General features: G+C 41.6%; 1 protein-coding gene and 1 pseudogene across 1 annotated transcript; one reads left to right on the top strand and one right to left on the bottom strand.

Moving 5' to 3' along the window:
- On the top strand, positions 13,569-22,843 carry LOC109826004 (expansin-B17-like). Its single transcript, XM_020392944.1, is given in 5 exon segments — positions 13,569-14,030; positions 14,567-14,657; positions 14,659-14,838; positions 16,440-16,569; positions 22,410-22,843. Coding segments are annotated over 5 exon segments (747 nt in total). The 5' UTR covers positions 13,569-13,879; the 3' UTR covers positions 22,605-22,843.
- Positions 24,617-26,850, bottom strand: LOC109826579 (annotated as a pseudogene).

The following is a 27,179-nucleotide window of genomic DNA, read 5'->3' as shown; positions in this document are numbered from 1 at the left end:
GATAGTATGGGGATTAGGACCGTCCAAGGGGAGAGGACTCTAAAAGATTTTGAATTCGAGAGGACCAGAGTTCAAAATGTTTATAGAGGAGAACTGGAGGCTCTTCACGCGTTGTATCGAGAAGACGTAACTGCCGACGCTGCCGCCGTTCTTGCTCATGCCAAGCTTCAGAAGGAAGAAGAGGAGAAGGTTCGAGCGGAACATGCAGAGAAACTTGCCACTGTTAAGGCTAAAATTGCTTCATTCAGTTTGTTAAATCTGATTTGAGACGTCTTCTTGTATCTCCACTTGGTCTGATTTTATTAATGAAACAAAGTCTTTTCTTTAGCACATTCCCCTTTTTATCATTATGTTTCTCTGTTGATTGTGAACCCAACGGTCATAATACTTACAGGATTTTTGGCAAATCCTCAGCCATCAACGGGTTTGATAAGCCTTTACCGACTACCGTTTGAGTCGGGCTAGCATGCGGATTGTCTAAATCCGTTCCGCATGTAACGTTGTGCTAAAGGAATGGACTCCCTTAGACTTCGTGCTATGATGTTGAATACATAGACTTCGCCATTGTTACGGGAATAGGCTACCCGGCGACACGTGTTAGGTGTTTACTTTAGGATTTTTGGCTAACCCCCAGCCTTCAACGGGTTTGATAAGCCTTTACCGACTACCGTTTTAATCTGGCTAGCATGCAAATTGTCCAAATCCGTTCCGCATGTGACGTTGTACTAAGAGAGTTAACGCTCTTAGTGCTACGATATTGAATACGTAGACTTCGTCTTTCTTACGGGAATAGACTACCCGGCGACGCGTGTTAGGCGTTGACTTTAGGATTTTTGGCTAACCCCCAGCCTTCAACGGATTTGATTAGCCTTTACTGACTACCGTTTGAATCGGGCTAGCATGCGAATTGTCTAAATTCGTTCCGCATGTGACGTTGTACTAAGAGAGTTAACGCTCTTAGTGCTACGATATTGAATACGTAGACTTCGTCTTTCTTACAGGAATAGACTAACTGGCGACGCGTGTTAGGCGTTGACTTATCCCTACTTAGGCTTCGGGATAAAATACCCCAGAATCAAACTCTGGTGTCTTTTTCTACGGAGAAAGACTAAACCGGCGACGCGTGTTAGGCGTCGGCATATCCTTTCTTAGGATTCAGGATGAAATTCCCCATGCGTGTAAGGCATGGATTTTGGTGTTATTAATAACAACCTGTCACAATGTTGAACATGTGAATGGGTGTTCTTTTTAACGGTTAAGAACTAACCGGCAGCGCGGGTTAAGCGCAGACTTATTCTTGCTTAGGTTTCAGGAGAGAATACCCCAGAATCGAACTCTGGTGTCTTTTTCTATGGAAAAAGACTAAACCGGCAGCGAGGCTTGGTTATCTAATCTGAAGATGAGTTTTTTTGTTTATCGAAATGAAATTTTAACTTAGGTTATAACCATGAGAAGGCTTAACCAAAGAGAAAAAGAAGGGAGTTCTTTCGTTTATCGAAAGGGGACTCTGAACCGAAAGTGGACCTCTTGTTCATGGGAAGAGTCAAGAGGACCAGAAAGACATTTTTGGTGGACTCACTGTCAATTGAAATTGATCAGTGAGGGATTTTGGTGGTGACAATGATTTTGGGTTATCCTCTAGAATATTAAGTGTAGTATTCTTCAAGGAACTTCCTGGTGAATGGGTTATCCTGAATGTACTAGGGATAGTATTTTTTCAGGAACTTCCCATTTATTGGTATTAATTGCCTGTCGCCCTCTTGAGTAATCAGGCGATATGCGCCGTTTGAGTAGATTATGTCTATTACAAATGGTCCTTCCCATTTGGGTTCAAATTTACCTTTCTTCTTAGAGTTGAGGATTATCGGTCGGCGAGTAGCGAGGACCAGATCTCCTTTCTTGAAGCTTCTCTGTCGGACTCTCTTGTTAAAAGCCCTAGATATTCTGGCTTGATAAAACTCAATGTGTTGTTGAGCTTCCAAGCGCTTTTCATCCAACCTTTCGAGTTCTTCGAGACGTTTCTGATGTCGTTTTTCTGTCGTCATCTCGGTTGCGAGAGCGATCCGAAGGGATGAGATTTGAATCTAGAATAGTAGCACAGCTTCACATCCGTATACCAACGAATATGGCTCGCTGATACGTGGTGCCTGCATTCTTAAGACCGAAAGGCATCACCGTGTAGCAAAAGACACCGAGGGGCGTTCTGAACGCTGTATGCTTCTCGTCATCTGGGTGCATCTTGATTTGGTTATATCCTGAAAAACAATCCATAAAAGACATTCTCTCAAATCGGGAGAGGAAAGTCGTCTTTTGGACATGCCGTGTTCAGGTCTCTAAAGTCGATACAGATCCTGATTTTACCGTTCTTCTTCATGACTGGAACAACATTGGCTAACCAGTCTGGATGTTGTTCCTCTCGGATAAATCCTGATTCGATCAACTTCTTAACCTCTGCCTCAATGGCTTCCATAATCTGCGAACGAAACCGTCTTTGTTGTTGTTTGACAGGTTTGACATCCGGTTTGATATCGAGACGGTGCATTACCACATTGGGGTCGAGCCCTGGCATATCTTCATAGTTCCACACGAAGACGTCAATATATTCCCTGATGAGAGCAATTAATTCCTCTTTCTCATCTGGGGGAAGACTATCACTGATGAATATCGGCTTTGGGTTGGCCTCATCACCCATGTTAACTTGGACTATTTTATCTTCAGTGGGGGGTTCCCTCTGTTCGAATCTATCACCATACTGCATGTTCAGGTGATGAACCCACGGGTCTTCCCATGTTGGCATTTGATCGTCGTCTTCCATTGTGGACGGATCAGCTGTAGCCATGTTCGCCATTAGGGCTTTGAAAGCTTCCCCCAGACTTGTATCAGAATCCCATTCCGAGGCATCTGATGAATTTCTATTTTTGTATTGCTCAGATGATTGGTTATTGATTAACCAGCAGTATTCGTCTTCTGAAGAAAATTCATACCCTAACCCCCGTCCGTATTTATAATAATCATCAGGTTTCCCTTTTGGTACATATGCCGTTTTGGCTGGAGTACGAGGACCTCGATCGAAGTATAGACCTTCTCCGAGTGTGAAATCATATCCCTGTTTTTCCATGAGCTTGCGCGCTTCCGGACTATACTTAGATAAATGCCGCCCAGGCCTGTCATCATCTTCATCTTCACTTAAGAAATGATCTGGTAATGGAGAGCTTTTTCCTTTACCGTAAATCACTTCTTTTGCGCCTTTTATTTTGTTCGGGATGACCAGGGTTGTTCTGAAAGAATGCTGGAGGCGTTCCTTTGTTATATAGGACGATCGAAGCGGCATATATAAGTCATAATTATCATACAATTCTTTTATCACATCATCAAGAGACAGGGAGTACTCTAAATCGTTATTTATTTTATTATTAGCAAGTTGCCAGTTACAACTGCCCTCTGATAATTGTTCATCATCAAGATTGATTACAAAGGGTACAATGTCGTTTAAAACATAACCTCCATTGTAATCAAATCCGACTTCAGTATCAGCTTCTTTTCCGCTGTCCGTGCCATGGGCCGATGATTCAGTATCGGATTCGTTACCATAAAGGAGAGAATCAGTGAAATAATTCTCATACCCTTTGAATGGTTGCTTATCCGTGACCACCGTCCTAACCTTATTATCAGTGTCGACATACTTTAAACACGGATGGAGTGTGGAGGGAATTATAACATTACTATGGATCCAAGGCCGACCCAATAGTAAGTTATATGAAGTCTCGGCATCGATCACATAACATGTGACTTCTGTCTTCAAATCTCCCATTTGACACTTTACCCGGATCTTACCCAAGGGTCTTGACCCGCTAGTATTGAATCCATAGATAACAGTGCCTGTGGACGCCAACTAGCAGAACCCGGATCCACTTGGATTCGGTTGACTTTACTGGAGCCAATGTACCCGATGAAATATAGCGGTCGATCATGGTTCGAATTCTTCGTCTGCATATCCTATTTGGTAAAAGTAATGCAGGAAAGGTTCTTAGTCGCTATATTGCAGTGTTGACTCAGCGGTTCTGGCTCTTCAGGCACCGGCTTGATTTGAGTCAGAAACACCTCTGAATTGGCCAAAGCTTCTTGCAAGGCCTCCCTGGTTTCCTTGGACAACCGTAACAACTCATACAGCGTTATTCGTGCTGGAATATTGGCTAGTTGAGCCATTATATCGAAGACTTGCGGAGTCTTTGAGCTTTCCGGTTTGTCTCTTCCAATCGGGTGACTGAAACGAGACTGCTTCGGATTCTGAACCTCCTGGGGATTCTTCTCTTTCGGTTTATTCACCGGCTATCTTCGAGCCTCTTCGCCCGGTGTAGGACTCGTAATCACCCCCATCTCTGTGAGAGTTTTGGCTGGTCCCTGTTTAGTCACCCCTTGCTCACTAGGTGTCGGATAATTATAGTGATACTCATTTCCGCTTCTAGTGGCGAAGACTTCTTGTTCTTCTTCAGAGAGCGGGAAGGTAGGAGCTTCATCACCATCCTCTTCGAAGATTGCAGAAGTAGCATTGCAGAACTTGCCTTTACCCTTTCTTCTCGAGGAAGTCGCCCACTGTTCGTCTTCAATGAGATCGGGATGAACCCTGAGGATTTTGCCGTTTGGGGCTGTGTGTGGCACAAGTCCTTTTTGGCGCTGTCTATGTGGGTCATCGTTCACTGTCTTCATTCCTACTTTGGTGATGCGCTCTGGTTTAAATCATGATGTGGGCACCGATCCAAAGCTGATTGACACCGCATTTGCTCCAACATTCTTGGACGGCTTCGGGGTTATGGGCACCGATCCAAAGCTGATTGACACCGCATTTGCTCCAACATTCTTGGACGGCTTCGGGGTTATGACACCTACATCAATTAGTACCTAGATCTTGTCTTTGAGGTGGTAGCACGACTTGGTAGGGTGATGGACCGCTCTATGGTATGCGCAATACTTCGGATCCGTCACTTTGCTAGCCCCTTCTTGATCCACGACCGCTGGCAGCTGGATTTTGTTGTTCTCCAATAGGTACTTAAAGACTCTGGGAACTTCGTCATCTTTGAAGGAATACACTTTAGGAAACCTCGGCTCCGAAGATTTCTACTTCTGAGGCCGTTGTTGCCATTGCCCCCGAGATTGTTGTGGTGCTTGTTGCTGCGGCTGTTGCTGAGGTTGCAATTGGAATGTTTGATTAGCATCAACAGCATTAGCATGTGCCTTACCTTTCCCCCGTGGGACAAAATTCTGCTGTGGAGCATTCGTCGCATGTTGGCCTCTTTCCGCCTTTTTCCTTCTGAGGAACCGCTCGGCTTGCTCTCCTCGGACCTTCAAATCTTTCCATGTCTTGGACGGTGCTGTCCCCATTGCTTCCAACACGTCCAACGCGAGGTTGTTGTGGCAAGTCTGGAGAATAAACTCCTCAGTGATCGGGTCCCGACAGTTCATCGCCTTGCTTCGGAACCTCTTGACGAAGGTGTCGACCAATTCCCCGTCTTTCTGTTTCTCGTCAAGCAACGACCCGATAGATATCTCAGTGTCGTCGTCAAAGAAGTTAGTGAGGAATTTAGTCTCCATGTCGTCCCAGCTATTCACGCTTCCTGGCTTGAGGCGACGATACCAATCGAAGGCGGCTCCACGAAGAGTGCCAACGAAGGACTGTACCATCAGAGGCTCATTACCCGAGATAACCCCCAGATGCGATTTGAAGTAAATCAAATGCTGAGTGGGTGAACCCATCCCATTAAACGGTGTGAAGTTAATTAGATTGAACTTCGCCGGATATGGGATCGATTCCTATTCTCTTGGGTATGGACAAGGAATGCCTGTTTTCTTCATCTCTTGAGCGGAAATCAATGTATTGATTTTGCTCTCGAGGTTTTTGATCTTCAAGCTTTCACCTGTGTTTTCACTAGTATTCCCGTTACCACCCCCTGCATTGACAGGAGGATTATTGGCATTATGAGTCTCATTCGTATTTGTGTCCTCATCTTCCAGATTAACCTGGTTACGACGACTTGGCTCGCCCTGCTGGTTCGTCAATGCTCGGATTTGTTGGTCATGCATTTCTCTCATGTTCTGCATGGCCATCTGCATTTCGAACCTGAAGGCCTCCTGTTGTTTAGCCATGGCCTCTTCAAGCATCTTGGCCACTTGTTCCGTACTTATCATAAGTGCCTCGCGGGGTTGTCCCTCGCTGGATACCGTATTATCTGATGCGACCGCGGAGCCGGCATCAGATTCTTCATCTTCTGAAGGTAGTCTTGTCCGAACCCTACCATAAGTTCCTCGTGTAATGGCTCCAGACTACAGACGAGTTAGATACCGGGGTACTGGCGGAATTGACTCGGGATTATCCCGTGTCGATGCCCTTTTGCTGGTCATATTGGTGGTGACCCTCGGAAATTCTCCGTCTTCGACTATCCTTCTTCTTCGTCGGAAATGCCTAGGCCTTGGTTTCGGCTTTTCGGTACTAAGCCTTTAGAAAACCGAAACTCTTTCGGGGACCGCCTTGATGCAATTGCACTCAGACAATACTGCCCGAATAAGTTTGGAACAGGGGCATTGAGTTTCTAGTCCTCGAGGACTCCTTTTCCTGGTTTTACTCGTACCCCCAGCACGATAGTACAACTCGTCTGATTGAAGATCGGAGTAACCTATCGTGTGTTGGCACGACTTCTCAGGTATAACATTATCACTATCAGATGACAATGTTTCCTTCTGAGGGCGAACTGCCTTCTTTGGGCTTTCAAGAGTCACGCGTCTCGAGACATGTCTTTTCGGGCGTGAATTCTCAGCGTACTCTTGGACTTCGATGCACAAATTATTGCGCGCAGCTGGCTTGAACTCCTTGTCATGTTGAAGGAGGCGGCGACCCCCAGCATGTTGAGTCGTTCGGGGCTTCTTCATCGGGCCCAAACGATCTTGGACTGGAGCTTTGCCTCTCTCGTCGGGATTTGGACCGAGGCGCTCCAAGACTGACTTTCTCCTTCGGGATGATTCAGCGGGATCTCCCGGAGAAGTTATTGGAATTACCGGCGACTTTGGTCGGCTCGCCGGAAGTTGAACTTGCTTCGAAGGCTGCACTGATTGTGCCTTAGTCTGAATCACCGCTTCAGACTTCGGCCTCCAAACTTGACGGGTTGGTGGCGGTTTCTTGGTCACTTCCTTCTGTAGCCTTCTACGGGCTTCCTGGACTTGAGCCCGTGCTTGCGCTGACATTGCGCGGCGCTTGCGAATGCGCTTATCAAACGTCGAATGATTCCGTTTGACACGGACCCATTAGTTCGTCGGCGGCTTAGAAGAGCTGCCATTCGTCGGTGGTTGAGGCTGTTTGCCTTTCCTGTTCTCCAGATCCACGTGATAGCGGATTCCGTCTGTAGACTCCATCGCTTTTACGAGTTGCCGCGCCAAGCGTTGACGTCGCCTCTGGCGGGCTCTCTTCGAGAGAGTCACAACGCCATCAACGGTGAGAACAGGGTTGACCTGGTTGGAGGTCGGCGGAACTTCACCCGACGCAACTTTGTCGTCAGCTGGGGTGAGAGCTTCGTTGGCGTTCTGAACTTCTTCGTACTAACGAACTTTTCTCCTGGAGGAGAACTTCTTGGACTTGAGGGGTGAGGTCGATCCGGACGAGGATGACAGATGCTCCTCGAACTTTTGTTGGTCGAATTCATACTCGACCTCCTCCTCGACCGGGATTGAGATCCGCGGCTGCGACGCGATGATCTCGGCAGCGAGATCGGTGGCTCCCACTGTGGTCGCCAGATTGTTCGCGGAAAAAATTGTAGCTTTCATTGATGTCATTATGCTCTTTGACAATTGTTTATCGATTACACAAAGATCCGGTCTTTTTATAAGATCTGGTTACAACGAGATCAAAAGAAAATAAAATCACAACTTTTTCCTTATTTGTCGAACGAATCACGAGCTCCTGTTTTGTGGTCGCTCGCTTTTGTGGGTTCTTTGCCTGCGCCGGGGTTAATCCGTGGACCACCGCGCGATCTAGATCCGGTTGGATCTACACGTTATAGCGGGTGTTATCTCATGAAGGAAATAACAGCCGGGGGTATTATTTCACCAAGGAAATAATAGCCTTCTCGGGATCAAAGGCCAAGCTTTGATCCGGAGTATAGTCGCGTAGATCTTAGATCCGATCCCTCTCGAACTCCTGCCTTATTTGACGTGGACGATCGCCGAGCACCGGATCTGAAAGAGAAAGTCTTCAAAACTTCAAATCTCCAAGATTCAGATCTCAATTCAGCAGAGCTTCGCCGTCCAAAAATTCCAACCTTTCACAAATGAGCCTAGAGCCCTCTATTTATAGCCTCTGAAAGCGGATCTGGGCCCAGATCTGGGCCCAGATCTGAATGTGGCTCGGCCACCGAGCCACCCCTCGTTGCGTCCGTTGTCCGGTTTCGCGGTTTATCCAAGTTTTACTGTTTGATCTGGACTCTGATTTGGTGTCCGGATCATGATTTGGCAGTAAATCCACCTCGTCGTTGATCTGAACTCTGATTTGGAAGTCCGGATCTCGATTTGGCAGTAAATCCGCCTTGGTGTTTGAGTTCGAATCTGTCCTATGGTTGGATGACCCGTTGACTCCCCGAACCGTTGGCTTGATTCCGCACGCGAATGGATGCATTCAGTTGCTTGCGTGCGATTCGTTAACCTCGTCGCCTCGTTAATCCGCTTCGTTGCGTGTCACTCGGCTTCGGCGTTGTGGACTGACGCTCGTGTTTAGATACGTCACCCGATGGTTCGTTGGTTTGTCGAATCACCGTGCCGAGCTGTGTTCAGGGACCTATAGGCAGTTTTATACGCCTACAGTTTGCTTCTGGCAAACTAGTCTGATATTAAAATTCACACAAAATTTTAAATGCTTGGACGATCAATGATCATCACAAACTCAAGCAAGTAGAAATTAAACAAAGGCATAACCAGTTTATGCTATACTTTCTTCTAAACTCAAGGTTTCCAGATTCACATCTCCCATATTCAATAGGTTATCTTCATAATTGTCATCTTTTAAAGTTATGTTTGCTTCAGGCAAACTGGCATGATGTTTTTCACCTTGTTTTGCCTTCCCCTTTGAGTCCTTTTGACAAGAATAACTCATAACTACTGACATGAGGAGATGAATAATTATTTTACACGGAGATTTACATTGTGCCTTGAATGCTGAGGGCCAGTGTGACAGAATTTCCTTGTGATAATTGATATACTTAACAACCATAGTGGTATAAAATGATAAAAAATTTTGAGGCATAATTAACAATATCAAGTTACAAGTTACTGTATTCAACCTCCATAATTGGGTAGGCCTAATACCAAAAATACCCTAGTTTAATAACAACTAGGATTTAGCCCATATGATGCATGGATTAGTTTTTTTTTTGTTAACGCATATTGCGTACCTTTAGTGTTCTTTGTTTATGCATATTACATACACCTTTGTGTTTATTTACAAAGACATGCATTCATTGATTACAGGTGTCCGTGATCTCTCAATGTCTAAATTATTGCAGAGAGGCTTCCATAATCTCTTATAAATAGGTATAAATAATAGGGAGATAATTCATTGAGACAGTCTAGTACTCAAAGTGATAATGAAAAGGATTAAGGTTAGCAATTGCCTACCCTCTATAGTTGAGATGTAATCAACAGTATCAGGGTTAATTGCGGATAGACCATCTGTATGATTGCTTTAGACTCTTTTACCCTCAGGGAGTTTATTGTCAAAAAATAATTTTCTCATTCCAAGTGACTATGACAGAGAAGAAAAGGTTTCATTGGGACGTCTGCATGCAAAGGTAAAACTAGAAGGGTAGCTAGTTAAAAACAACGACACTACATCAAATAACTCTTGTTTTTAGTTAATATAAATGAAAGCTTAAACTAGACCGAGTTTCTGTATTTGACCCTATATGTAAATAAGCTTTAGTAATTTCGTGTGCTTCGCTAGTTTGAAAGTTACTACAATTATATATTTATTTTCTGAGAACAGAGAGGAATACAGTATGAGCTCATGAGTTCTACTTACAATATGTCTAGACCTATACATATATAATTACGTATTTATTTTCAGAATAAAATATTATAAACTTTTTATTTTTTGGTTTCAGTTCATGAAAATTATCAGCGATCTCTAAATATGTTTAATAAAAATGTGCAGATATCAAAATATCCCTTATCTTTAATACAAATACTATATCCAAAATATAAAATAAAAGATATGCTAGAGAAGAAGGGATTTTGCAAATACCTCTTACCACCAACGGACGATTACGAACCGGCTAGCTAGAGCTTTCGTGCTGATAACGTGTTGTAATATACTAAAGAAATGAAACAAGAGACAAGAGACAAGAAAAGAAGAGAAATTGTAATCTCTTATTCATCATCTTCCATTTTCATACATCGTACAATTTATAGATACATGATGGAATACAAAAGGACATGAAATTAATAGTCCACATACAAATTAATGTCCACATAGATTTTGTCTTTTAGATTTCCACAAAATGTCACTTAGATTTCAACAGATGCAACGTTAAATTACTGCAGAAAGGTGAGAGTAGCAAGTAGTGAAGAGTGAGCAGTGAGAACAAGTTGAAAATGGCTTTATGTGAACACATTAATCAATCATCTCCTCGAGACGTGAAAGAGGACTTAATTGTGGCACCACCAGCCCGAGATACAGGAGTCAACAACACACCACTTACCTTTTAATAGCAGAAAATTAAGAATAATAAGCTACTCATATTTGTTAATAAACAAAACTAACTATTTATGTTCTTAAATGTATAAGAGCATCTCCAACAGTTTTCCCAAAAAAAATTTCAAAATGGGGAAGCAAAAGTCATATTCTCCATATTATTTTTGCTCCAACTCTAATAGTTTTCCTATTTTGAAGAATCTTGTATTTATTACAATAATAAAAATATTCTACATCTCTATTTTGGGATGCTCTTATGCATTGGAACTGCCTCCATGGCTTTTTTTTGTAATTACGGATTTTGTTTTATATTTATTTTCTCCTCCATCCCGTTTTGAAGAACGTGTTATATTTATGACAAAGCTCTCTTCAAATATTTGAAGAATGCCCCAGATTTGGGGAAGACTCCCTTTTTTTTCTTCTCCATCCCTATTTTGGGGAATGGGTGTAGGCTTCTGAACAGGATCAATCTAAGTACAAACCTGTAAACTGAGTGCAAACCTGTAAACAAATATAGCCTGGCTGATTTTTGAGAGAACGAACAGCAAAACAGATGAGGTTCTGTAGGAATCTTTTCTAAAACCTCTGTTTCTGTTGATGAACACAAGCAATGAAGGAGCATGGACTTCTCTCTTGATTTTATTCACGTTCTGAAAACTCATATAGATTGTTTACATATATATAAAGACATAGGAATAAGATTACAACTATAATCTTTATCCAATAACTAGGAAACTATCCACTAACAGGAATTCTATCTACTAACTAATATTCTATCCATTAACTCAGACTCAAACTAACCAGTTCGGCCTGATTAACAATCTCACATTCTCCCCCTTAATCTAGACGAGACTCTAAGTCCCTTACTCCTAGCAACTCCCGCATCTCGATGAACTTCACCCTTGCTAGTGCCTTCGTGAGAATATCTGCTCGCTGCTCACTCGTGCTTACGAACTCCACTTTAATCTGTCCTTGCTCAACACACTCACGAATGAAGTGAAAGCGTGTGTCAATATGCTTGCTTCTTCCATGGAAAACCGGATTCTTCATCAAGGCAATTGCGGACTTGTTCTCGACGAAGAGTGTAACGGGCTTGGGCTCACTCCCAATCACCTCGCTAATTAAACTCCTCAGCCACAGGCCTTGGCATGCTGCTGCAGTTGCCGCCATAAATTCTGCCGCGCAGGATGATAATGTCACCGTCTTCTGCTTCTGTGATGTCCAAGTGACCAGGCTGTCACCTAGATAGAATGCCATGCTGCCTGTGCTGCGCTTATCATCAACGTCTCCCGCAAGATCACTGTCAGTGAATCCCACCAACTCTTCATTGCCTCGACCTCGTTTATACACCAATCCGTAGGACACAGTACCCTTCACGTACCTCAGAATATGCTTGACAGCCTGTCGATGCAAAACTGTAGGGTGCTCCATGTACCTACTCACAATCCCCACGGCATATGTGATATCGGGTCGGGTGTGAGTTAGGTACTTTAAACATCCGATGATGCGTCTATACTTTGTTACGTCCACCGGTGTTCCTTCAGAATCCTTTCCAAGTTTTAGCTTTGCTTCCATGGGATATTAGATCGGGTTGCAATCCATCATGCCGAACTGATCCAAAACTTTTTTCGCATAGGCCGCCTGCCTTAGCGCAATGAAATCATCTCGCTGATCCACCTCGATACCAAGATAATAGGAAAGTAACCCAAGGTCACTCATCTCGAACTCCTTCATCATCTGTTGCTTGAAAAACTTGATCTCATCCGCTCTCGAGCCCGTAACGATCAAGTCATCCACGTACACGCCAACAATGAGTATATCCCCTCTGTTACTCCTGGTGTATACTGCCTGCTCCTGAGTACATCTTGCAAATCCGATGCCCTTCATGCACTTGTCGAGGCGCGTGTTCCATGCCCGAGGTGCTTGGCGTAGACCGTAGAGTGCCTTTGAAAGCTTGTAGACCTTGTGCTCTTGATTCTTCACAACGAACCCTTCAGGTTGAACCACATACACTTCTTCCTGGAGATCACCATTTAGGAATGTCGACTTCACATCCAGATGGTGCACCTCCCACCCGTTCTGTGCTGATATAGCGAGGATTATTTTGATGGTATCAAGTCTCGCCACAGGTGCAAACACCTCATCGAAGTCCACGCCTTGCTGCTGAACGTAGCCTTTTGCTACAAGTCTTGCCTTGTGCTTGAGAATGTTGCTTTCATTGTCCTTCTTCAGCTTGTACACCCATTTGAGACCAATGAGTTTGGAACCCCGTGGTAACTCCGTGAGTACCCAAGTCTTATTCTTCTCGATGGCCTCCAATTCCTTCTCCATGGCTGTCCGCCATTCTTGATCAGGCCGAACTGGTTAGTTTGAGTCTAAGTTAATGGATAGAATATTAGTTAGTAGATAGAATTCTTGTTAGTGGATAATTTCCTAGTTATTGGATAAAGATTAAAGCTGTAATCTTTATCCAATAACTAGGAAACTATCCACTAACAAGAATTCTATCTACTAACTAATATTCTATCCATTAACTCAGACTCAAACTAACCAGTTCGGCCTGATTAACAATCTCACAATGGAATGGAGAATCTGTTGGACAAAAAAAAAAGCCTAAAATTCTCTAAAAGTAAGAATACCAATAAAATAGGGAAGCTGTTGGAGATGTTCTAAGACCACGCATCTTCAGGTTCCTCACAAGCTCTCTACCTAAAGTACCCCTCACAGATACGCTAACTCCGGCCTCCATACTAGAGAGACTTCAGTAGAATTGACCATTCAACTGTGATAACGCAACCGGAACGTTACTTTTAGAAAAAGAAAAAAAAAGGGGAAAACACGACGAGAATTAATTTTTGGGAGCGCGCGAACTGTTGCGCGCCTAAAATCCCGGAGAGAGAGCGAAGCAGAAGAGACCGTCGGCACGACCAAAGCCGGAACAGAATGAGGGCTATTTAGGTAATTCAACCATAAGCACATGGGCAGTCGACCCGACCCTATGGGACAAAAGCTTCAGGCTAAGTTTTTCTTCCCCCCACTGCTCTCTAAAATAAATATACATTATTATATAACCAGCGTCCGTTGTCACATTGGAGAAGCAAGAAATTAACGTACTGTTCCTCCTCCTCCTCCTCCTCCTCCTTGGTTTTAACAATGTCAGGCCCATATTGCTGCTGCTTCTATCTTTGCCCCTTGATTCTCTTTCTTGGGTTCGACATTGTCGAGTCACATCAGATTGGGGACCAGCATTGGCGCCCGGCGACCGCGACTTGGTATGGGAGCCCCGAAGGAGACGGAAGTGACGGTAAGCTTTCTGATCGATCACCTCAAGAAGTTCCAGGGTAGTATTTTAGTTCACTTAATGTCGGGAGGAAGGAGAAAATACATTTGATGGATCGCGTCTACTGGATATATAGCTGATAATTCGATAATAATTAAAGGGCAGTCAAACTATGGGCAAAATATATAGCTGAAAAGTTCTCGGTTCGTCTCGAGATGTTTATTGTCATCATCATCATCATCATTGCAAAATAATCGTTATTGGCGTTATTTAGCCTCTAGACTCCTAGATGGCGGCATTTTCAGAGGTCAATAGGCAGTAATCAGTATGTAATTAGATGCTCAATCATAAACGTGTTGCTTATTCTAATATGTTGCCCAAGCCCCGCATCAGATGCTCTAGCACCCCCCACACTTGATCTGTCTCAAATACCAAATAATTTCGGACCAGCAGCTATGTTCCGATAAACCCACGTGTACTCTTCTTGCTTAATTTGCTATTTTCTTACATTATGTTTACGCTCCAACTTCACCACTTCCGCATTTTCAATCCTAATTAAGGTGGGGCCTGCGGCTACGGCGATCTCGTGGACGTTCGCCCCCTAAAGGCTCGCGTGGGCGCAGTGAGCCCGGTGCTGTTCAAGGACGGGGAACCCCACCATCTGCTCTCGACGGGCCGTGACGGTGATCATAACGGACGAGTGCCCCGGAGGTTACTGCGCTTTTGGCCGTACGCACTTTGATCTGAGTGGGGCTGCGTTCGGACGGATGGCCGTTAACGGCGAGGGGTCTGAGCTCCGTGATCGAGGCGAGATCTCGGTCCTTTATCGAAGGTAAAAGCATTAAATTATTTGTTACGGTTTTTTACTCTTTTTGACTGGGGGGTTTATTAGCGACTTCTTAAATGACGGGAATGCCCATTTTGAGTCTACTGTCGCTAGGTGTACTTTTTCTCTGTGGCTTGCATGTGGTATCTCACATAGGGTTGTGGCTTTTTCTTGTTGAGCTTTTGTAGCTTATTGTACCTTATTTTGGCTTGTCCGGTCCGATTTTATGATGTTATGGGGGTGATATGGGAGAGTAAGTATTTTATCATACAAAAAAGCTAATTGGCTCCCCCTGTTCCCCACACTGCGAGTTGGGGGGCTCGCGGTTGGACCGCGAGCCAAATAGCAGGGCTCTTTATCATAATCCCGCACTGTGGAGGGTGTCTCCAGCTAGCCGTACAAATGATCTTACTTGTGGAGAAAGACTTAAATATATAGTATTGGTGTATCTCAATGGGACACACAATTAGATGATTTTTATGTAGTTTACTTATTTAATGTCATCTATGAGGTTCACAGAGTAAGAAGAATTGATTTGCGAATTGTAGAAATTCTTTATAACTAAGGGAATAGAGGATCTCTAGGCTGATATATCATTGCTCCTCCTATGCACGGCTCAGATGCCCCACATAGTGGGGGTGTTCTGATAGAATCTTCGGTATATCGTACATATTTAAAAGTTTCTCGTTGTTATTATTTCTTTGTATTTACTTAACGCATAATCTTAAATTAAATGTTTAAGGAAGAGGGATTAATGATAAGGGCTGATATAGGTAGACCATTAGACCATTTATTAATCTGGATGTTAAATTGTTAACCTATAAGGTAAAAATTATTTTAATCTTTTTGATCGCTTTTAGTGTTTGAGAATATTGAAACTGTGAGTGCTTTCTTTATAATAAATATAGAAAATTACCTGTTAACTTAACAAAATATATAGGAGCATTAGTGGACCCCTCACTTTTGAGGGGTTAATGAATTTTAACTCTCTAGAGGGAATATCTTAATTATTTTTCATTTTTTCGTGTTGGGAAAGTTATATAGGAATTAATCAATTTATTCATTATCTAGTTTTTATTTGTGTTTGGCATGTTAATAAGGGTTTCTCTCTCCTTAACTTCTAACTAAACACATCACCAAATGACACGTTAAAGCCTAAAACCAAATATAGTTTGTCTTTCCCGCACTGGATATACAGTTTCGAAGGTACACGGGACGTGTACGTATATATTCATTTGTTAATCACGGGACATACACGTGTAGACATATATTTGTATACGATGACATGCTCATTATATACATGTTAAACTCAGGGTAGTCGGAAGTTTACGGAGTTTTAAATGAATATAGGAAATGTCTTTAATAAAAAAATTATATATATTACGTACATTGTAATTCGAAAAAGATATAAAGATTTATGCTTGCTGTCAAAATCAATTAATTTTAAAATTTATATATTTCAAACTAATATAAATAGGATGTTCGAGGAGAATCGTTCCATTAACAATGAATTGGATTGCTGAAGTAGCGAAACAGATATGTTATATTTAATTTATCGGCAATTCCTAGTAATTAATTAATATTGTGGAATATGCAATTGCTTGTAGGACTCCATGCAAATATCCCGGCAAAAATGTGGCATTCCATGTGAATGAAGGGTCCACAGACTACTGGCTTTCTCTTCTAATTGAGTTTGAGGATGGAGATGGAGACATCGGATCTATGCACATCAAACAAGTACGTTTATGAATCCATAACTCTCGTCTCCCTTTGGGATACTTGGTTTTTATTTTTTTTCTGAAGCCCATGTTGTGCGCGGCGGAAGCTTTTCTTGTGCAACACGAACAATAACTCGAACTAACCACAAGTAATATGCAAACACAACCACAGCAAGAACAAATAATTTACGCGGTTCGGCAAGTTGCCTACGTCCACGGGGCAATGAGGAGGGGAGTTCTTACTATTAGAAATAAGAGAATACAAGTAGAGTTACAAATCTCTCAGATCAAACCCTAAAACAAAGCTCTTGATCTCTAAACTCTCCCACAATTGGATGCAACAATTCTCTCTCAAAGACTGCTCAAATTCGTCCTTGCTTAACCCTAAACAATCAGGTTTTGAGTTATATACAACTCAGAAACGAAATGAGTCAAAATCTAGAAAGCCCAGCCCAGAACATCGACGGTCGACCGCGGCGGTCGACCGTCAGTCTGCCTGGCTGATTTCTTTGTTGTTTTCCTGTAATTCTTCAATTCTCCACCTCGGCGAATGTTTTCACCAAAACTGAGCCGACACCAAATCATCCAATAGTCCCTCAACAAGTCAGGAAACCAATCTAGAGCTGAAACGCGATCTCTCCCCCCATCTGAATCAATTGATCAAACCGACTGCATCTGAAAGACTGTCTACGTATCCTCTTACCCAAGGAATCAAGCCGAACGTAGTTCACCCAAATGGCCTCCAAAGGCCTTAGCACTGAAGGATGTTCAAAAGCTTCAAACAATGACCAAATTTCACTCCTGAAATAACTTTGGTCAACATATCTGCAGGGTTGTCATTAGTGTGAACTTTCTCTAGTATGACGTCTTCATCATCCAACACGTCACGTACAAAGTGAAATCTGACGTCTATGTTCTTCGTGCGCGCATGATAAATCTGGTTCTTCGCTAAATAGATAGCCGACATGCTATCACAATATACCCGAATAGTCTCCTGAGCGATCCCCAAGTCCTTCAATAATCCACGCAACCATAAAGCCTCCTTAATAGCTTCAATAACTATCATATACTCTGCCTATGTAGTAGAGAGAGCCACTGTGGACTGAAGTGTGCATCGCTAACATACAGGTGCACCTGCCAATGTAAAAGCATAACCTGAAGTAGACCGGCATTTGTCAAGATCTCCAGCATAATCTGAATCCACATATCCAATACAATCCTGCCCATCCTTCTCATCCTTCTGGAATACTAAACCAACATCCACGGTGCCTCGAACATACCGTAGAATCCACTTCACGGCCTCCCAATGACCCTTCCCGGGGTCGTGCATGTATCTCGATACCATGCTCACGGCCTGTGATAAATCTGACCTTGTACACACCATCGCATACATCAAGCTACCTACTATACTAGCATATGGGACCTTCGACATATAATCTCTGTCCTCAACTGAAACATGTGACATCAACGCTGAAAGCTTAAAGTGGGGAGCCAATGGTGTGCTAACTGCTTTTGCATTGCCATCAAAGTTGAATTTCTTCAACATCTTCTGCAAGTAGCTCTTCTGTGTAAGTTTCAAACTCCCTTTCACCCTGTCTCTCTCGATCTACATACCCAATATCTTCTTTGCCTCTCCAAGATCCTTCATCTCAAACTCGGATGACAGCTCATCTTTTAACTTTCGAATAGCCGAAGAATTCCTGGAAGCAATAAGCATATCATCAACATATAAAAGCAAATATATGTACTCACCATCATGTAGCTTGTGCATATAAACACATGGGTCATATGGACTCCTCGTGTACCCTCGGCCAATCATAAAGCCGTCGAATCTCTTATACCACTGTCTTGGTGACTGCTTCAAACCATAAAGAGACTTCTTCAGTTTACAAACCAAATCTTCCTTTCCTACAACTTTGAAACCCTAGGGTTGTGTCATGTAGATCTCCTCATCTAAATCACCGTGTAGAAAGGCTGTCTTCACATCCATCTGGACCAAATCCAAATCCAACTGTGCCACCAACGTCAATAAAATCCGTATAGACGAATGCTTCACAACGGGTGAAAATACCTCGTTGTAATCAATGTCCTCAAGCTGTGCATATCCCTTGGCAACCAATCTGGCTTTGAACCTTATGTCCCCAATAGAAGATCCCTCCTTCTTCGCATATACCCACTTGCAACCTATAGCCTTCTTACCATTAGGTAGATGTACAAGTGTCCAAGTATCGTTCTTCTGAAGAGACCGCATCTCCTCCTCCATAGCTTCCCTCCACCTGATCGAATCAGAGCTAGACTCTGCCTCCCTGAATGTGGCTGGAATCATATCATCAACGACCTCCACTGATAATGCATATGCGACCATGACATCATTATATCTAGCTGGCCGACAAATCTCTCTTCTCGGTCTATCTGCTGCAATGGACCTCTTAACATGACCCTGTTCATGAGTCCCATGATCCACTGTATCCTGTATCTTCCCGGCTGTCATCTTATCTCCTCCCAGTGTCACCTCTGTAGGAGCCTCGATGGATACAGTGCTATCTGGAGTCCCAATTGTTGTGCGCGGCGGAAGCTTTTCTTGTGCAACACGAACAATAACTCGAACTAACCACAACTAATATGCAAACACAACCACATCAAGAACAAACAATTTACGTGGTTCGGCAAGTTGCCTACGTCCACAGAGCAAGGAGGGGGGAGTTCTTACTATTAAAAATCAGAGAATACAAGTAGAGTTACAAATCTCTCAGATCAAACCCTAAAACAAAGCTCTTGATCTCTCTTAACTCTCCCACAATTGGATGCGACAATTCTCTCTCAAAGACTGCTCAAATTCATCCTTTCCGAATCCTGGTAGTCTTCGTGCACGTTCACGGTCGACTGCGACGGTCGACCGCCAGTCTGCCTGGCTGATTTCTTTGCTGTTTTCCTGTCTGCCAGTCTGGGCTGGGCTTTCTGGATTTTGACCCGTTTCGTTTCTGAGTCGTATATAACTCAAAACCTGATTGTTTAGGGTTAAACAAGGACGAATTTGAGCAGTCTTTTAGAGAGAATTGTTGCATCCAATTGTGGGAGAGTTGAGAGAGATCAAGAGCTTTGTTTTAGGGTTTGATCTGTTGCATCCAATTGTGGGAGAGTTGAGAGAGATCAAGAGCTTTGTTTTAGGGTTTGATCTGAGAGATTTGTAACTCTACTTGGAGTTGAGAGAGATCAAGAGCTTTGTTTTAGGGTTTGATCTGAGAGATTTGTAACTCTACTTGTATTCTTCAAAGCATTAATTCCAAAACAATATGCGACCACTATTTTCAATTTGGGTCTTGACTTATGTAATTATAAGTTTTTTAGTAAAAAAATTATTTGGGTACACACCCCATGGCATGGGAGTGCAACCATGTATATCTCCTAAATTATTTTATTAATAGTTATTGTTTCTAAACTTCAGACTAATTTATTTTTACAATATGCATATCATTCTAACTGAAAAATAACACCACCTAGAGTATACGTAAGTTCTCAAAGTGCCTTAGAGAGTAGAAATGACTACAATTCTATAGTAGAAAGGTTGTATTAACAGCCAACCCTTTTTGATATAATTAACGAGAATATGTATATGCGCCGGATATTTAAAAGTAAGTATTAAAAAAAAGTTTTGCAATTAAAATATCTTGTCTGGTGTATACAAGAGCTTTTAGGAGACACTGTCACCAGCAAACCACAAATTAAGGAGCAAAAACGAAAACGAAAAAAAAAAAACAGCATGTCGCAATGTGGTGGCGCTTTCACTAGCACACTATACAAAGGAGAGAGAAAAAAAATATAAAAATAAAAAAGAAGAAGAAGAAGGAAGGCAAACATGTTGCAATGTGGTATGGCATGTGGGGCTACTTCTTACATAATATAAAGGATTTTGATCTAATAAAAAACAATAAATTGAGGAAGTGTTCTTTAATTTATTGGTCCAGCCACTATAATGTAGCGCCTCCCAAATTGAATCCAAAGGTGTGAGATTGCTTTAGTTTGTCTTAAAATTCATACTAAGACAGATGATGCATCCTATGCATTCTAAGACCAAAACATTAATATCAAAAGAGTAAGCAACTGCCATTATAATTTAAAAGTAAGAGAATTGCTGTTCATTAAAATACGCACATAATTAATGCATATTTCAACGAAGAATATGCTCCATGCGAAAAGAGAGCCCAACATGCACTTTTTTTTTATGATATAACACTACAAGATAAGATTTGCCCCATGTTCACATGCTCAAAAACAGATTCCTCCCTGTGAGTTTGCTTTTGGGACGGATCTTTAAGAAAAGGAACATGCTTGCTCTGAGGGAATCAGAAGGTCACGCCTTCAACTTAAGATACTTTGTTTACTAAAATGTTTCTTTTACTCCACCATGCTTGCACCAACACAAGCTCCATAAAGCATAAACATTTCTGATGCATTTTATTCGCTTATTCTTTAGTCATGCCTGTGTACTATTTATGACACAAACTTTTGACTCTCACTTGCACTCCAGCAACTGAAACTTGTGCATGTGGACACACTAATTTATGTTTGAATGCTTGCTGTAGTAGTATATCCACGGTTTGAATAAAGTGCTGAAAATACTTTTGTATAACACGCAGTTGAATTTCCAGCAAAAGTCTGTAAGACATCCAAGATAATCCCTTTGTGCTATTGAATTTCACAGATGGTTCCCCTGATCTATTAGATTTTTATATACAACTGTGATGGACCGAAAATTTAGTCCGGCATTGGGAGCTCACAGGCATGTAAATGGTTTAAATGATGAATTATGATTTGTGCGAAACAACATGCTGCACTCAGTGGATCTTGATCTTAGGGACTACATATTGAGCGTGGGAATAGTTCTATTTAAATTAATAATGAATTTGACAGGCCTGTCTATTAAAATGATGATAGTCCATGCTTTCTCCGTGTAGGGGATAGTTTGGGAGTTTCAACAGTCCCTTTTATGGTTATGGGTAGAGTGTGTAGATAAGATTTCTATTCAAATAGTTATGATAAAAGAAGCTTAGTTGCCGAGCTGACATTATTGTTGGGGATTCGAAACAATCAATAGATCAACCCGCGCCCTTCCGGACCTTGTGCTAAGAGTTTAGCATGCAGGAAAATCACTGTAAATAAAAGAAAACTTGCAGGAAAGATAAACAAGGAAAAACACACCAGATTTAACGAGGTTCGGCAACGTGCCTACGTCCTCGTGAGCCACACCACACAATTCTTTGATTAATTGAAGAAGATTACAATGCCCACAAATAGGTTTTTATCTCTTTGAAAGAATCCTCTCAAAACCCTCTTTTTCTCGTGTTCTTATAACCCTAAAATCGTTTAGGTATATATATAGGATCCTAGCCCAAAACAGTTTCCCAAACAGTTTAGGAAACTGAAAAATGACTTTCGGTCGACCAGACCATGAGTGTCGGTCGACCGACCAGAACGTCAATTTCCTACAGGTTTTTATCCACCTTTTCGGTCGATCAGACCATCACCTTCGGTTGACCAAATGACCACTCTCGGTCGACCGACACCAAGCTTCGGTCGACCCGCTAGAATGATTTCCTGGGCTGTTTTCCTACATGCTTCGCGGTCGACCGGGGTCACCATGTCGGCGGCTGACCCAAGAATTTTCAAACTTATAGTTTTGTTTTAGGTTTTCGGTTTTCACACTTCCAAAACCAACAATTATAATATGTTTTTCTTAAATTCAGTGAGAATGAGGAGGTAAACATTATATTTATAGTATCATTAATGTAATATAAATGCAAATTTCCGCCACTCATCCACTTACTGACATAAATTTAACTCCTTGATCCAAAATTGCAGTCAAGTTCCAATGAATGGCTAGAGATGAAGCATCTCTGGGGAGCAAACTGGTGCATAATTGGAGGACCTCTGAGGGGTCCATTCTCTGTAAAACTTACCACATTGTCAACACAAAGGGTACTCTCCACAAGAAATGTGATCCCAAAGAACTGGTCTCCCAAGGCAACTTACACCTCTCGCCTCAATTTCACCTAATATCTTGGCCATAAATTGAGTATAGACAAAACTCTTCCATAGATAATATTATATGATCTTCCAATATCTTTGAGTTTGGAAGTTTGTATGTAACAGTTGAAGCCCTTGTAGCCCTCTCCTAAGAGGAGAGAGAGCGTCTTCGTTATCTTTTTATGTGAGCTCTGTAAAGCCCCATCTAGATTTAAAGTGTATGGGGCCTCAATCACAGTGGCAATTAATGTTTTTTCTTTGCATTGTTATGCGAGTGGTGAAGTAATTTTGGGAAAAATGTGTCTCAGGATCTTGACCCTTGTGACTTGCTTCACGTAAATGAAGACTTCGTCACATGCTTAAAAGAAATTTGTCTGCTAACCAATCGCATGCTTGCACATGGTTTGCTTTCAAGTTAAAATGGGATATGATACTTCTTGGTGAATGAGGAGTAAATTAATCCACAGATTGGAGAAAATTGTACTAGCAATCGCTGAGGCAGTTTGATTTGTTATGATTGTTACTGCAATTTGCATAGAAATGTAGATGTTATAACTGTTATCACCTGTAGTTATGGTTATAATTGTTTGGTTCAGTTTAAAATGTTACAATTAGTATAGCTAGAATTCAATTAATTTAGCTATAGATTAATATTTATTTCAGTGGAATCCGGTTCTTTGAAGTTATATTGGTAGCTGATGCAGTCGACTAGATCACTTACGAATTAATTCCCTTTAAAGTTTGACTGCAGTCCAAAAAAGTTGAAATTGCAACTTACTTCGAGAACGCGGTAAAAGATCAGCCTGTAACTAAACCAAACAGCACAACGTGTGACATGAAACTTCAAGGACTAAGATCTTTTGCAATGATTACTGCAATATGCAGCTTGCATCAAGGTTTTAGATGTTAGATCAAAACCGGAGAAATAAGCTTTTATTAAAAACTTTATCATTTCATTCCCTCCGTAAGCACCAACGGAAGGATGACATTAGCAATTTCCACAATAATTTTGATTCTTGATTCGGCATAAAACTGCCGGCAGAGTGAATCAAATCATAGAAGCTTGAAGGGTAGTTTGAAATATGCATTTTTGATCAAGACCTCATGGTAAATGAGACAGCGGGGAAAAAAAGGATGTGAAATAGATTCAACATGGTAGTCTCTTGGCAATTAGGAGATGGCTCTAGAATCCAATTTGGAGGACAAGTGGTTAGGCATAATTTATTTTAGCAAGTCTCTTTGCTATGGCCTAGATTTTGCCCTCTCTAAAAATGTCTCTGTCGCATCCTGAGGGTCAAACTGAAATGGTGTTTGGATATGACATTGGTTAGGATGTTGTCTGTATGATATCTCTTGTTTAAGTAATAACAAACATTCGTTTATACTAATCTAAGTTTGAGATAATCTAGTATAGATATATACATGTATATAAACATAAACGATATGAAACGAAGTGAAAATCAATTCAAAAGCCGATTTTAGGGATCTAACCATCGATAGTGCACATCGACCATCGATGGTGACATGGAGACCAACAATGGTTTGTGTGTGTTATCAGTGGTGCAAATATCCAGCGACGTCCAGATCATCGAAGGCTCACTCAAACATCAATAGTCGCTTGACACCATCCATGGTCAAAGTTACCATCGATGGCAAACATGGCTATTTCAAAATTTTAGGTTTAATCTTAGCCATTCGTTGCACATGAAGTCTCCATCTTCTCCTATGTTGTGGGGCTGTTCTTTCCTGAACCCTAACCTAATTGTGAGTGAAAAAAGAGACAAAAATAGAGATGAGATCCAGGGCTTGAGAATTGTGATCAAGGAGATCATTTTCATACCTCAAAGCCTTGTCAAATGCTATCTTGCCACACACAAAATCATTTTATCAGTTCACAGTAAATAGAGCTACCCTTAGAGTTTATCTTCATCCTTGTTCTTTATCAAGCTTCACTTAAATCTTTAGAAGGACGGTTTATTAATTGAAAGGGCTATAAAATCGTTTTTTAATCTGAACTTAATTGTTATTTATTTTCTCTTTCATTAAACTTCCTCTACGGCATACTCAAGCCGGCTTAATTGAGGGTTGAGACCAGCTAGTGCTAGGAGTTACTCATTGTGAGAGTTATGTTAGGACCAGGTAGTTGTTTGGTGGGAAAATTCGAAGAAGATAATTGAGAACAAAAATGTGTTATTCTCTCTAACTGATTTAGATAAAGAATGATTACAACGTTCTCAATACAATTTCTCTCTAACAAACTTAGAAAAAGAAATTACAATATTCTCAATCGGAATCCAGATTTACAAAAGAGAGAAGGGTTGACGAAGATCATTCCCTTTATTTAACCTGGGTTCTTTTTGGTGTCGATGAGATGCCTCCCTTGAAACTCGTGTCGATTTTACTTCTCGTTGACGATTCAATGTTTCACTTTGTTGTAATAAAGTCTATTCCTCTCGGATTTATTGTCGTGGAGAATTTGCGTAGCAAGTTGAACAGAATTCTTGACGAGTTTAGAAACTCAGATCGAGCTTAAAACTCTGTAAAAGAGTTGATTTGAACAGATTTTAATAAGCCAAGTGCCAAATCTCCAAAGATTTTCTGTTGCTGAAGAATGCCTTAAAGATGAATGTCAATCTCCAAAATCCTTCAAGATCCAAAAAGCCCCGAACTTAACTGATTTTTCAGTTATTTTTAGGGGATTAAGAGGTGTAACTGACCCCTAAAATCTCTCCTAAGTGGGGGAGTGATCCCCTCGAATCATGAAAAACTGTTTTGAAACCGTTCAGCTAGTGTTTGAATGGGTCAAACGTAGAATCCACGTTCTGGTATGAATACTATGTTTAAACGCAGCATTTTGAAGTTGCGTTAGCATCTTTTGGAAGCTGCGTTGGGCAACACATGGAAGCTGCATTGACAGCATTTAAGAGCTGCATTTGGCAGCGGATGGAAGCTGCATTGGCAGCATTTAGGAGTTGTGTTTGGCAGCGGATGGAAGCTGTGTTGGTAGCATTGCCTTGACTTTGGAACGAGGCCACTTGCATTTCATTTCTAGGATGCAGAGATAAGATCTGCATCTTGGACTGAAGTGATCATTGACTTGTAATCTCTTCTGTCAAAGCGTTACAAAGATTGTCATTTTGTAATCTTTGCTTTAGCTCCTTGAAATGTGAGAGTTGTTAGATTGTAACTCTCACTGTTGATTATGAAGACTGTTGAATCAGAGCTTTCATTGATTGTCGTGAAGGTTGTTTAATTATAGCCTTCATCATTAAGTCGTTGATGCGAAGGTCATCAGATTGTAACTTCCGTTATTAGTGTTTGATGGGATCAGTCATCTGTAGTAATTTTTAGACAGCCTACATAACCCCCTCCAAAGTTTTTGAAAGTTCGTGGTTGACTGGAACGAATTTTCAGAATATTTTGGATCCCTAAATTGGTTTGAGATTTGTTGTTGAATGATGGTTCACTATATCTATTTTGAAGTATCATAAACCTGATTGTAGAATTTTGCTGCACAAGACCCGTATGCTGGTGACCTGCAACGTAATAGGATTTTTGGTAAATTCTCAACCATCAACGGATTTGATGTGCCTTTACCGATTTCTGTTTGAAATCGGGCTAGCATATGAATTGTTTAAGTCCGTTCTATATGTAACATTATGCTAAAAGAATAAACTCTTTTAGGTTTGGTGCTATGATATTGAATACATAGGATTTGATGAATATGTGAGATGCAGCTCCAATTTGACCAGAATGATCCTTGTACGAATTGATGAACACCCAAGGCGCAGCCCAAATTTGACTAAAATGATCCTTATAGGTATTGATGAACACCCAAGGTGCAGCTGCAAGAGTTGGATAATAAAGAGCCAAGGACAATGAAGTAACCATAGACACACCAGCTGCAAACTTGTCAACGAGGTCATCCTCAGTGAGGTTGAGCACCTTTGGGCTGAAGATAGATCCATTGTCATAGACAGAGCGAACCACAAGCCCGTGTAAGAAGGACCTTATCCCAAGTTTGGCAAGGAGGATAGCCTCAAAGGAACCCACTTTGTCTTCTTTCTTGATCAGCTCAACTTGGGTAATGATTTCAATAATATCCTTATTAGTTTTGGTTAGAATGTTAAGCCATTTGAAAGGATGAGTTGCGCGAAGGATCAAGCTCAATATTGTCAGCGACATCAATTATAATCTGTCTGTACTCATTCAAGAGGCTGCATAACTTATTGTTGTAAATCAGTTTCTTCTCGGCTTTCGTCACCTTGATGGTCATTGCTAACTTCTCTCCAAGTATCTGAAGATGTATAATAGCCTTGTTGGTTATGGCAAATTAGCGCATAAGTGGAACCTGTGTTTTTGAAGTTGAAACGCAGAAGGAAGCCCTGCGTTATTGGAGTTGAAACACAGGAGGAAGTCTTGCGTTTAGGATTTTGAGACGCAGCAATAAGTGTCTGGGAGTTTAACCGACTCAGTGTGAATGCAAAGATTGCGTTTGGGCGGGATTTATCTCATCCTGATTTGATAGCTCACCACTGTTTATAAATAGATCATCAGGGTCAAATCAAAAGTCATTCAACTTTCCGCAACTGTTCATATTCTCTA

This window comes from Asparagus officinalis, chromosome 10 (assembly GCF_001876935.1).
Source record: "Asparagus officinalis chromosome 10, Aspof.V1, whole genome shotgun sequence".
In the NCBI taxonomy this organism is placed as follows: Eukaryota; Viridiplantae; Streptophyta; class Magnoliopsida; order Asparagales; family Asparagaceae; genus Asparagus; species Asparagus officinalis.
This window is presented reverse-complemented; position numbering and strand designations above follow the sequence as displayed.